The 12890-nt window shown below is 37.9% G+C and overlaps 1 protein-coding gene across 3 annotated transcripts; it reads left to right on the top strand.

Annotated features, from left to right (window-relative positions):
* The first annotated feature begins 1171 nt into the window (after nt 1-1171).
* Nucleotides 1172-10059, top strand: LOC138857028 (uncharacterized). Of its 3 annotated transcripts, none has more exons than XM_070108399.1 (2): nt 1172-1478; nt 9134-10059. In XM_070108399.1, exon 2 carries the CDS (start codon nt 9140-9142, stop codon nt 9758-9760), a length of 621 nt encoding a protein of 206 aa, XP_069964500.1. In that variant the 5' UTR covers nt 1172-1478; nt 9134-9139; the 3' UTR covers nt 9761-10059. The 3 variants fall into 3 exon arrangements, with proteins under 3 accessions (XP_069964500.1, XP_069964501.1, XP_069964499.1); XM_070108400.1 differs by lacking the exon at nt 1172-1478 and adding an exon at nt 1716-2098; XM_070108398.1 differs by lacking the exon at nt 1172-1478 and having other exon boundaries at nt 7007-10059.
* The last annotated feature ends 2831 nt before the right edge of the window (nt 10060-12890 follow it).

Here is a 12890-nt window from a genome sequence, read left to right as displayed (position 1 = left end):
GAATTAGACTGAGTTGGATCTTCATTAGCGTCTTGCGTTCTAGCACTGGTCGCTCCTGTGCGACTACATAACCCTATTGGCCTAAAATAGAACATAGGAGATTTACTGAAATAAGTACTTGCCCTTAGCAAAGTTCATCAAAGTTGTCAAAGTTTTATGGAAAAGGGTGAGGTGGAAACATCCGGCACTTTCTACTCCATTATTCAGCCTTTACAAGACTGAGGTTGAATCAGTTTACTTTCGGTGAACCAAGAGACATGGCCGAAATGGACATTTGACGTCTCAGAAAATTTGTGTTAGGCTCAAAGCGCTTTGTCGATTTGTAAGGTTTTATAATCTATTATATAGGAGGTTTGGGTACCACAACGGACTGGCGTTCTAAGCTGTCTAACCTAACATATTCCTACGAAAGAGTAAGTTTAAGTTCACAGTTGTGTGATATATTCTACAAAAGTCATAATTTTTCAGGGGGTGAATGAAGAAGACGAAGACGACCGTGAAGTAGATTCTTCACTGGATTTAAGTTTGTTTAATGTTCTTAAATCTGGCCGAAATATGTAGCAGCAATAAAAAAACTTGGAGAGCTACTTCATAAGCAAATTATATCAAATAAATGTGTAAATATAAAAATAACAATGATAAAGTTGATGTAGAAGAGTTGAGACAATCTATTAATTCATTTGACTTCTCCAAAATTTCGACTTCGTAAATAGGTGTAAAGTTAGTAGGCATCTTTTGCTATGAATCCATAGGTTTAGCTTACTCGAACCCTTAAATCTGAAGAAACAACAGATCAAGGTATACTATCTGAGTAGTTATAAGCAACTTTTCTGTTGATGTGAAGAGCAGATGCAACTATGATAACTAGAATTTGTAAAGTTACTTCATCAAATTGAAAACTTAAAAACAAACGATTTTATGTCGACCTCAATGCTCTCAATTTTTTCAGAAATATCAATGGTTTTTGCTAATTAGTCAGTTCATTTCTATAACGGTGGAAATGCGTTTTATATGTATTATGTTTCACTCACTCATTCTCGGGTCTTATTATATGTATAGCTGCATCAACGTGGTAAATAACAATAAGCTGTACCACAATGAGCGCACACGCACACATACAACTGCACAAGATAAAGTACTACAATTACCACAATTTCATATTTATTGGTTAAATGAGCAATTCACATCCACATCACCACACCTGCATTCCACACACACATTCCACACCAACCCTATCATCACGATCACACCACACATGAAGACACACTACACACCACACCGAAGGAGGTAAAAAGGGGACGACGAGCGACCACCGGCGCTCTTGCGCATCGTACTCGTACCAATCGCTATCTCCACTATCAACCGTCACAACCTGTGAATAATTTAAAATATTATTAATTTTGTGCGACAATAAAGTGTGAATTTCTTTAAAAAACATAAAAAAAAAAACAATTTATTAGTGAAAGCAAGATAAAAAGGTGAGTGCTATACAAGGTGGCGCATAAAGAAATACATGGTCCTTCGAGCCTTACGGAAAGGCACTATTAGGAAAAAAAAAAAAATAATAATAATAAATAATTAAATAAAATAAAGTGCGGAGATCAAATACTTACATACAATACATATAACTAAATACATATACCTAAATCAAAAAAAAAAAAACAAACAGTGTACAGTGAAACAAGTGCAGTACAAGTGAATATACATTAAAAAAAAAAAAAAAAAAAAAAGTACCGAAGACAATAATATACATATACAGTGCCGTAAAAATAAAATACATAAAAAAGTGCAACAAACCTTTCACATACTTTCGGTGAACAAACATAAGACATATAAAACACGGGCGCGAAACCTGTACAATAACACAAATTAAACGGGCGCGATTACTAAACATAATATACCTACAATACATACCAACAAAATTAAATAGTAACCGGGCGCGAAATAAAAATAAAACACAAAAATTTTATACAACAACCTAAGGGACAAAGGACAACAAAAGCAAGCTCGGACAGCAGAGAGGAGGAAAGGATTTTTCTGCATTGGCACACGTATATCAACATATAAAACCCCCAAAATACCCTTGAGGCGGTACAAAGTGAGTCGTATCGATTCCTTTTACTTTTTATAATTTATTGGCATATATGTATGTTAGAAGTAACAAAATCGGGTTATATTCAAATATAGCGGTTACGGCCAAACTGTTTTAACGTACGGTTAATTTCGAGAAAACCGAATACAGTTTGGTGCATTATATACATCCATATATACAATATATATATATATATATATATATATATATATACGTATATACATATATGTATATATAAAGCATATTTATTTTAAAGAAACCAAAGCCTATACATGCTTACCTTTGTGTATCCAAACACACAAATTTAATCAACAAAAAAAAAAAAAAATTTTCAAGTACTTACTTGACCACTTTTTCCGGCAATACCCCTTATGTTTAATAAATCATAAGCAGGATTGCGAAAAATAAGTAAGCAAGGCAAATTGGAAAAATAAAATAAAATTCAAACGAAAAAAAAAAAAGAGAGAGAAAAACATACATACATATATGCACGATTACTTGCCAAGTACTTACCAATATATATTATATATATTTCATTTAATATACGTTTATATACGTAACTAACAAAGTTACGAAGAGAATAATTCTTAAAATATATACACGAACGATACGAACTAAAAACTGTGTACCTGCACATTATTTATTTTCTTTTCCCGCGTCATTCTTATAGCCAACCGAACAAGCATATACATACAAACACACGGCTTAAAATTTGCCTATGTCGGTATACCCTACACACATTGGGTACAATATTTAAAATTATTTTCGTTAAAATTATTGCTAATAATAAAAGACTTAAACGTAATAATAACAAAATTTCCTAACACTAAGCGTTGCGGTACATAAGTAGGAATTATTAAATTTTTAGACAGAATTAAAATTTATTACAACAAAAAACAAAGACAAATTTATACTTGGTGGGAATAGCGCATAATTAGTACACACACAGTTGTACATATATTCAAAGACCGTATCGGCACTTTTCTTGCAATACCCCTTGTTCTTGTTAAAACACAAACAAGCAGGATTGCAAACAAAACTTTTAAGCATATTACATATGCACAAAAAAAAAAAAACGCACATAACGTGCACGCTTATGTACAAAGGTTAATAACCTCATTTTTAATGCGGTAATATACACAATTAAAATACATACAAACGAGTACGTAACAATAAATTATAAAATACAAAGAGTAAAGAAAAAAAAAAAAAGCGGAACTAAATAAAACCCGATAGTAAGAAAAACGAAATACGCGTTTGTTATTGGCGAAGTCCGGATACAACAAAAAATAAAATATACTATTTATCTAAAAGGTAATCTCTTCATTTATCCAATATCATCAGTACACACTGAGAGAAAAAATAGATAAAATATATCTAAACAAAAAAAAAAAAATAAATTTTTAATTTTACTTTAATCTTTTTAAATGAACGCTGATTCTAAGGAATCTAAAGCAATTCAACATCTAAAAGTACCAAAAATGATTTCGGACGAAAAGAGTCCATGTACACCTGCAGAAGCTACACGCTCAAAGCAAGGTGCTACAAAACAAAAAAAGATAAAAGATATTTCATACACCAAATTTATCTCAGAGAGTGACAGTCTAATACGATACTGCACTCGATTTTCATCTTCGCCGATTCAGGACAATTCTGAATCGGTATTAGAAATTAAAAAAGACAATCTTGACAATTTTTGGACACGTCTCCAAGCTGCATATGACGCAATCGTAGAATCTGACGACTCAGATCTACCGGAAAATTTCAAATCTTCTGCTTACGCCAAATACGAAAACTGCTTAGACCAGTTCGAAGAAACAAAAGCAATGATTTCTGACCAATTAAAATTAATCAAAGCAATTGCACCTACTCCACAGCTAAGAGTAGAGCTGCCACAAATCCAATGCCAAGAGGCAAGTTCGGGCATCCATCTCAAGGTGCCCGCATGTGACACAGAAATCTTTCATGGTGGTTATGAACAATGGCCGTCCTTCCGAGACATGTTTACTGCCGTTTACATAAACCATCCAAAATTAACAAATGCTCAAAAATTGTATCACCTTCGATACAAAACAAAAGGTCAAGCAGGCGTAATAGTAAAACAGTTCGCACTAAATGACGATAATTTCAATTTGGCGTGGGAAGCTCTTAAATCAAGATTCGAAAACGAAAGAATATTGGTCGATAAACAAATATCGATATTAATGAACTTGCAAAAAATTCAGAAGGAAACAAGTGAAGAATTTATCAAACTTCAATCCACTGTTTCAAATTGTTTGTCGGTTTTATCGACACAAAATATTCCCACAGACAGCTGGGACCCTATACTGGTAAACATATGCACTGCCGCATTACCAGAAAAATCATTACTTCTATGGGAGCAATCGCTCTCATCACGAAGAAAATGCCCCACGTGGCAACAAATGAAAGATTTCCTAACTACCCAGTACGAAATCGCAGAAAGGGTAGATAAAAAAATGGTCAGAACGAAAACTGTTCAACACGACCTAAATAGAAGCTTCCACAGGCCACAAGCCAGTAGCAACAACAATTTAAATAGAAGCTTCTTCAGAAATCAAACGTTCACATCCGAACAGTACAAACAAACGTCGTGCGAACTGTGTACAGGGGGGCATAAGCTCAAATCTTGCGAGAAATTCAAGAAAATGAATATTACCGATCGAAACAATTATGTACGAACAAAAAGGCTTTGTACAAATTGCCTATCACATGCACATACACTTAAAGAGTGCGAAAGCAAATTTAATTGCGTTTATTGTCATAAACGACATCATTCAATGCTGCATTACAGCACATTTTCCAGCTCACCCCCAAACAGCGCAAATATGAAAAGAGCCACGGGTTTAGTTGCAACAGCAAATCCCGAAGTGCGAAATCCCGATAATTGCCAAGAAGCACCATGCTGCTCAAAGGCATTAAAAACCCAAACGCTACACAGCGAAAACCAAAGTAGGGTACTACTACCCACAGCAGTCGTCTCCATCGAACACCGAGGAGAGCTGTTTAAACTTAGGGCCTTAATAGACCAAGGATCACAACGATCCTTCATAGCGTCTAGGGCACAAAATAGGCTACAACTGCCAACAAAACAAGCCAACTTTGAAATTACAGGAATGGGCGGAAGAGTAGTTCAAAACTCTAATAAAATCTGCCCCATTACCTTAATTTCCCCCCAAGCGGATAAGCACATACAAGCAGAAGCTATAGTCTTACCGCAACTTACAAATATGCTTCCAAGCTATCACATACATAGCAAGCATTGGCAAAAGGTTTCACACCTAAAGCTAGCAGATCCCAACTGCAACACTCCCGCTCAAATAGACCTTCTATTAGGAAGCGATCTCATACCACAGATTATACTCGAAGGTATTGAGAAAATATCAAATACACTTCTGGCACAAAATACTATTTTCGGTTGGATCCTAAGTGGACTAGTTCCGGAACCAGTTACAACCATGACTACTCAGGTTGAGGAAATCTCAAACGAATACCTCAATTCACAATTAAAGAAATTTTGGGAGTTAGAAGAGCTCCCCCCTATATCAATTACAACCCCAGAAGATCAGTATTGTGAAGACTTTTACAAAGCCACAACTACTAGATCAGATAATGGTCGGTACGTCGTACGACTACCACTAAAACAACAATTTCCCAACACAATCGCCTTAGGTCACTCTCGCACCTCTGCAATACAGCAGTTTCAAAGTATGGAAAAAAACCTACTTAAAAAAGGCGAACTCAAACCAGTATATGATGGTGTGTTGGAAGAATATCTCCATTTAGACCACATGGAGGAAATAAGCCCATGCGAAAAAATCATCAACGGCAAATACTACTCATTTTATTTGCCGCACCATGCAGTAGTAAAGCCAGACAAAAAAACAACTAAAGTAAGAGTTGTCTTTAATGCATCAAGATCCACTAGCTCGGGGAATTCCCTAAATGATATTCTATTTACGGGACCCACGCTCCAACCAGATTTAATGCTCCTCATATTAAATTGGCGTATATTCAAATACGTATTTAACGGAGACGTCGAAAAAATGTATAGACAAATAGTCGTACATAAAGACGATCAAGATTTTCAGCGAATTATTTTCCGAAAATCTCCCAATAGTCCACTCCGCGACTATAAATTAAAAACAGTTACCTTTGGCGTCAACTGTGCTCCATATTTAGCCATTCGAACACTGCACGAATTGGCAGAAAACACCAAGTCAGAATTTCCTCTGGCAACCCAGGTGTTAAAAACACAAACGTATGTAGACGACATCTTGTCTGGAAGTCACAGTCTTCCACAAGCATACGATTCACTATCACAAGTGATACAAGCCCTCAAAACCGCAGGGTTTCCTTTGAAAAAGATAACGGCGAACCACCCTAATATTCTAAAAAATATACCACATGAAAATTTGTTAGATACTAATTTCCTTAAATTCGAAAAGGAAAGTACAACAAAAACTCTGGGGATCCAATGGAATGCGATATCTGACCAGTTTTCATACACTACAGAGTCAATATCTGCATTATCTGCCATAACAAAGCGGCAAATTCTATCCTCTGTGGCGAAACTTTTCGACCCCGCAGGATGGCTTTCGCCAGTTATGATACAAGCCAAAATTCTAATACAAGAATTATGGTTAGATGGTACCGACTGGGACGAACAAGTAAAACCACTGCGTTTAGAAAAGTGGTCCCAGTTTGCGAGCAATCTACATGATATCTCACAGATACAAATCCCACGATGGGTAAATTATGCCCCAGAGCACAAAGTCGAACTACACGGCTTCTGTGACGCTTCTGAAAAGGCATATTGCGCAACTATATATGTTCGCACACAAAGCGACATTGCGACCACAAGCCACTTACTAGTAGCAAAAGCAAAAGTAGCTCCGTTAAAAACAATAAGTCTGCCACGACTTGAACTGTGTGGAGCGCTACTACTAGCCAAACTCGTGTCCATCGTACAAACGCATTTAAACATGGCACAATACAAACTATATCTGTGGTCCGATTCTGAAATCGTACTCGCCTGGTTAGAAAAACCACCACATGCATGGAAGACGTATATTTCCAATCGAACGTCTCAAATCCTTGACCTAGTAGGATCAGCCACTTGGCGACATGTAGCCAGTGCTGACAATCCTGCTGATCTAGGTACAAGAGGATGCAAGCCCCTGCATCTTGCCACCACCACCCTCTGGTGGAATGGCCCCCGATGGTTAACAGAATCTCCTGATTCGTGGCCACAATCGCCTATGCGCAATATAATTGCCCCAGAAAGTCGAAAAATCGACTCTTTACACACAACAGTGGATGATACTGACATCCTCGAACGATTTTCATCGTATCCCCGAGCACTCAGGGTAATCGCTTACATGCTCAAGTTCATAGAGCGACTCAAAATTAAACTTCAGGGAGTAACTTCATTACACTCCCAATGCGATACAGTGACGCACCTAGACTTACAAAAAGCAAAGGTCGCTCTTATCGCATCTACGCAAGCGCGCTACTTCAGCCGCGATATATCACTTTTGAGAGAATCAAAACCTATTGACAAGAGAAGTCCCCTCTTAGTTCTAAACCCATTCCTCGACACGAAAGGTCTTCTTCGTGTGAATGGTCGGCTTGCCAATTCAAGCCTAACGTATAACGAACGCCATCCCATAATTGTTCCAGAGAAGTCTCGACTTGCCACACTACTCATCAATTATATCCACATATTAATGCTTCATGCCGAACATCGCCTCATGCAACATATGGTCCGCCAGGAATTTTACATTCCCCGACTTAAGCCCCAAATAAAGAAGTGCATTTTCTTGTGCAAAATCTGTACCACGCACAAGCAAAAGATGAGAACACAGATTATGGCAGCACTTCCCCCGGAACGCTGCAACTTCGCTCTGCCTTTCTCCATCACAGGTGTCGACTTTGCTGGGCCTTTTCAAATAAAGGCGTCCATGTTAAAGTCTTCCACTCTGATGAAAGGCTATGTGGCTGTTTTTGTCTGTTTTACGACAAAAGCAGTGCACCTTGAGCTTTGTACTAATCTGACGAAGGAGGCTTTCCTTGCGGCATTTGCCCGCTTCGTCGGTCGACGCGGCTTTCCATCGAAAATCATGAGCGATAATGGTAAAACATTTATCGGTGCTCAAAGAGCCACCGAAAAACAATTTGTGGACTTTATCAAACAAGTCTCACCTGAGATTGTACAAAAGTACGCGCCCCAAGGCATTAATTGGCAATTCATCCCCCCAAGCGCTCCTCATATGGGTGGTTTATGGGAATCAGCTGTAAAAAGCTTCAAATCCCACTTCAAAAAAGTAGCTGGAAATTACAAATTCAGTTACGAAGAATTTACAACATTACTAATCCGTATCGAAGCCGTTCTCAATTCACGGCCACTAACGACACTCTCGCAAGATCCCTCAGATTTGACAGCCCTAACTCCAGGGCATTTTCTCAGAGGAACACCCATTCTGGCCATACCTGAGCCAGGCGTGGAGTCGCTATCCTTATTAAATCGATGGGAAAGAGTCAAAATTCTCCATCATGACTTTAGCCGTCGATGGAAAGAAGAATATTTAAAGGACCTCCACAAGAGGTACCGCTGGAAAACTCCAGAAAAGGCGCCAAAGCTTGGAGATTGCGTCCTAATCCATGATGATTGTCTCCCCCCCACCGAATGGCGGCTTGGCCGCATAGAAAAGCTTCATTCCGGGTCCGACGGTCATATCCGAATTGTAGATCTCCGCACGCAATCGGGAACGCTAACCAGACCGCTCGTAAAACTATGCTTCCTGCCCACCGACCATACTACCGAAACTAAAATGGTATTAAATTCAAATAAATCGAATCAATAAACCCGCAAATAAATAAAAATAAAAAAAACGTTAACAACAATTCCTAACAGAAATGGTCGATCAATATGCCGACCCACGCGTGCCACATCACGTGGCACAACTGCCCATATTCAATTATATGCCACAAACATATACTAAATCTAATCTTTTCATACAGATTAATATGGACGTGGAAATGCCGACAAATCCAACGCCAACCATTCGATCGGCTATCAACGTGCCGCGCACTGGGCCGATTCCAGCGCCTCGAGCCACCGCTGCAACAACTGTCACAGCTGTCGCGCGGAACACAGCACAACCACCGTCAGCGTCGCCATTGGTGCAACCGGAGCCGCACCGCACCCGATGTCCGCTGTGTCGCCGCTCACACCGGCTACAGCACTGTAGCATCTTCAAATCCATGCAACCCAGTCAACGTCAGCGGGTAGCCCAGGCGCATGGACACTGCCTCAATTGCCTGAGTCTCACCCATACGACGCAAGAGTGTGACTCGGAGTGTTCATGTCAATTGTGCGGAAGGCTACACCATACGTTCCTTCACCGCACCTCCAGGCGCGACGTTCGGCGACCACCCGCACCACGCAGTCGCGGCGCTGTCAGGCGACCGCCGCCCCGCCACCCGATACAACATCAACGCCCAGCTGCCGCTCCACAGTATCGTCCAAGGAATGTAGGGAACGAAACACCTGCACGGCACCGACGGCCCAGACTATCATCCCGCCGCCCCACTGGCCTCAGCAGTGTTGTAGCGACGTTGCAACAACTGCAGAATTTGCTAGGCTAAATATTTGCCTAGGTGGGCCGGGATGGTTAAATGAGCAATTCACATCCACATCACCACACCTGCATTCCACACACACATTCCACACCAACCCTATCATCACGATCACACCACACATGAAGACACACTACACACCACACCGAAGGAGGTAAAAAGGGGACGACGAGCGACCACCGGCGCTCTTGCGCATCGTACTCGTACCAATCGCTATCTCCACTATCAACCGTCACAACCTGTGAATAATTTAAAATATTATTAATTTTGTGCGACAATAAAGTGTGAATTTCTTTAAAAAACATAAAAAAAAAACAATTTATTAGTGAAAGCAAGATAAAAAGGTGAGTGCTATACAAGGTGGCGCATAAAGAAATACATTTATAATTAAGATTCTATTATGAGTTTATTATGCTAAGATATAAACAATTATGGAGGCTGTAGGGAAACAAATGTATTTAATTACTTAGGTAAATGAGTGTGTGTGCATGTGTTTGTGGTTTTAGAGAGCGTCTCCGTATATGTGTGTGAGCTCTGTGTACATGTGTATAAATTGTAAGTGTATTTGTGTATGTTTAGCGTTTGTATTCTACTACTTAATTTAGTACAAATATTGTTGCTTACTATTACTAAGCTGCTACTTGATATGACCTCTCGTGCGCCTAGCAGTATGCAACACTCACTTAACGAAGAGCTGCAAAACTGTTGAACGCGCTTATATAAGTCGACTAATTTGCTACTTTTGCACATTATAATGTAGTGCGTATTTTTTGCAATTGCACCCTTAGTTTAGGTTAAATAGTACGCGCTACTTTTGTGCCTAGCTCTCTGCAAACATTTTTATATAATTTCATCGCATTTTTTTCAAACTCAATGCATACAAAGCGAGAATACGTGGCGCCCCAGTCATTTTGAATTTGAATTGCTCTGTGAAAAGAAATGTGCTGAAAGCATTTTTTTACCTCTCTATGCAACTTTTACTGCTACAAGCTTTTTATAATTAAATTATGCTGCTGGGGGTTAGCGGTTACGTGGCGTGACGAGGGTTCTATGTGGCTGTTATTTCTTTTTCACTTTTATATCATTTGTTTTAAAGTTTGCACTAGAAATTATAGTGCTTTTTTACAGTTATGAAAAGTAAAAAAATGTTGTCGCAATAAGTAAAGTAGTCTTTAGTCACACTGTTTAACCCTTACCGCACACTTCATTTGTAGCTTTTACTATGTTACGTAGTTATCCCATCAAAATACTGGTTATAATAATATTTTGATTAGCTGTAAAGTAGATATATTTTCATGACTAACACATACTTATGTATATACTTTCAAATATGTGTATATGCATTCTAAATCAAATATACTCGTATTCATATAATTAATTTAGAGTACATATATGCTCTAATCGAATGTTAAAGTATATATGCTGATAAAATGTTCCAAAGGAGACTAGTAGTGAACTAGTTCTTAAAAAAGGAATAACCAGTCAAAAAAAAATTATTTGTATATACAAGTTAGCTACTCTATTTAGCAGATCTGTAAATTGTCTGAGACGATCTAAGTACGTACAGTTAAAAATATATTAGTAATTCTTATAAAAAGTCGATAATATGCCCTTATAATTGGGAAATATTGACAAGAACAAATGTTCCATTACTACATTTTGTTTTGTTCAAGATATAAGGGAGGTAAATTTAATAGTTTGTGTATTATATTCGGCGAACAGTCAACTAGAATAACGAAAATATTTACATATGTGTGGTATACATATATGAGTTGGGTAAATCGGCGATCGACTTTATACCTTTTCGGCATTAAACATTATTATCCAGCATTATACGAGTATATAATCTTATATTTTCTAAGATATATTTGTTGTACATGTTGACCGATATATACGGTATAAAGTCAAAAATCTTTATATTAGGTATATGGGGTATAATAATAATAATCATATAGTTATGGTCGCCTCCTCAAGATTTAAAAATTTCGAACACTAAAGTTCATTCGGGTAGTGCTTTATTCATATAAAACATTCGCCGCACTTGAAACTTTAGCCTAATCGTGGACCCGTTTAGGCTTCCTCATTGCTCCTGCGCTCAAGTTTCGCTTTTCGCATGCAGTTTTCCAATGACAGCTAGTTCAGTCTCTTCTCCTGTATAAGCCCATTCTTCTTCTTTGGCTGCTTTTTGTAGAAATATGTACTTTCATCTCTGATACTAGCGTAATATTTTATATTAGTACAATTTCGATATTCCCAAGAAATTTCCGGGTAATATCTCTTAAAGGCTACATCACTTGAGAATAATATCAAATTTGGAGTAAAATTATTTAATAAATCACCGTACTTTCTAGAGAAACTAGATACCACGTAGAGGATATGTGGACCACCGAAACGTCGAAGCAAATACACAAGAAAATGAAGCAAGAATAATCATATATAGGTATATGTAAATATATATCTAGATAGAATCGTCTAACTAAATAATAGCGTTTGAGCGAGACATAAAAAGGGTAAATAATGAGATCACAAAAGTGTCTAGTAAATCATATTCTAATGAGGTAGTCACAAACTCAGTACAAAAAGTTATTATGACTAGCTGGCAGCCGCCGGATAAAAAACTAAAGTATGCCTGGGGTCACATGAAAAGAAAGAAGAAACGTAAAATGATTATATTTTACTTAGCTTAGCGCTTTAACGCGGTTTTATGTTTATTTGTGTATAATAATTTAATTAAAATAGTCTACACTGTAACCTGCTGCGCCTAACCCATTCACTGCAGGTCCACAAAGCGGCATTTAATATATAACAATATATTTATAAAAAGCGGCGTAAAAAGTGAATAGGTTCACAAAAAGTATTTATGTTAAGAAGAGCAAAACAACGAATAAAAGAATCTCACACACCAAATTTAAACAAATTATTCATTGTAGAGAGCCCCTGTACTTCGGGTGTCACTGCTGATGTTGTTGTTGCATACAGATTTATAGCTTAAGAGTTGTGTGAAAAAAACAAGCTGTGATAAAACACTAAAGAAAGGGGAAGTGTGTTCTTTATTTGACAAATTTTATTTATTTATCATCTCCCCATTTCTCATTTTTAATCGAACCACAGCCTCCTCTCGTTTCTCTCTCTATGTTTC

This window comes from Bactrocera oleae, chromosome 4, assembly GCF_042242935.1.
Source record: "Bactrocera oleae isolate idBacOlea1 chromosome 4, idBacOlea1, whole genome shotgun sequence".
In the NCBI taxonomy this organism is placed as follows: Eukaryota; Metazoa; Arthropoda; class Insecta; order Diptera; family Tephritidae; genus Bactrocera; species Bactrocera oleae.
The sequence above is the reverse complement of the archived record's forward strand: the minus strand, read 5'-3'. Positions and strand labels throughout refer to the sequence as shown.

Bases quoted from the DNA above. Each gene is read 5' to 3' on its own strand.
- LOC138857028 (XM_070108398.1), top strand. From the start codon at position 9,029: ATGGTCGATCAATATGCCGACCCACGCGTGCCACATCACGTGGCACAA.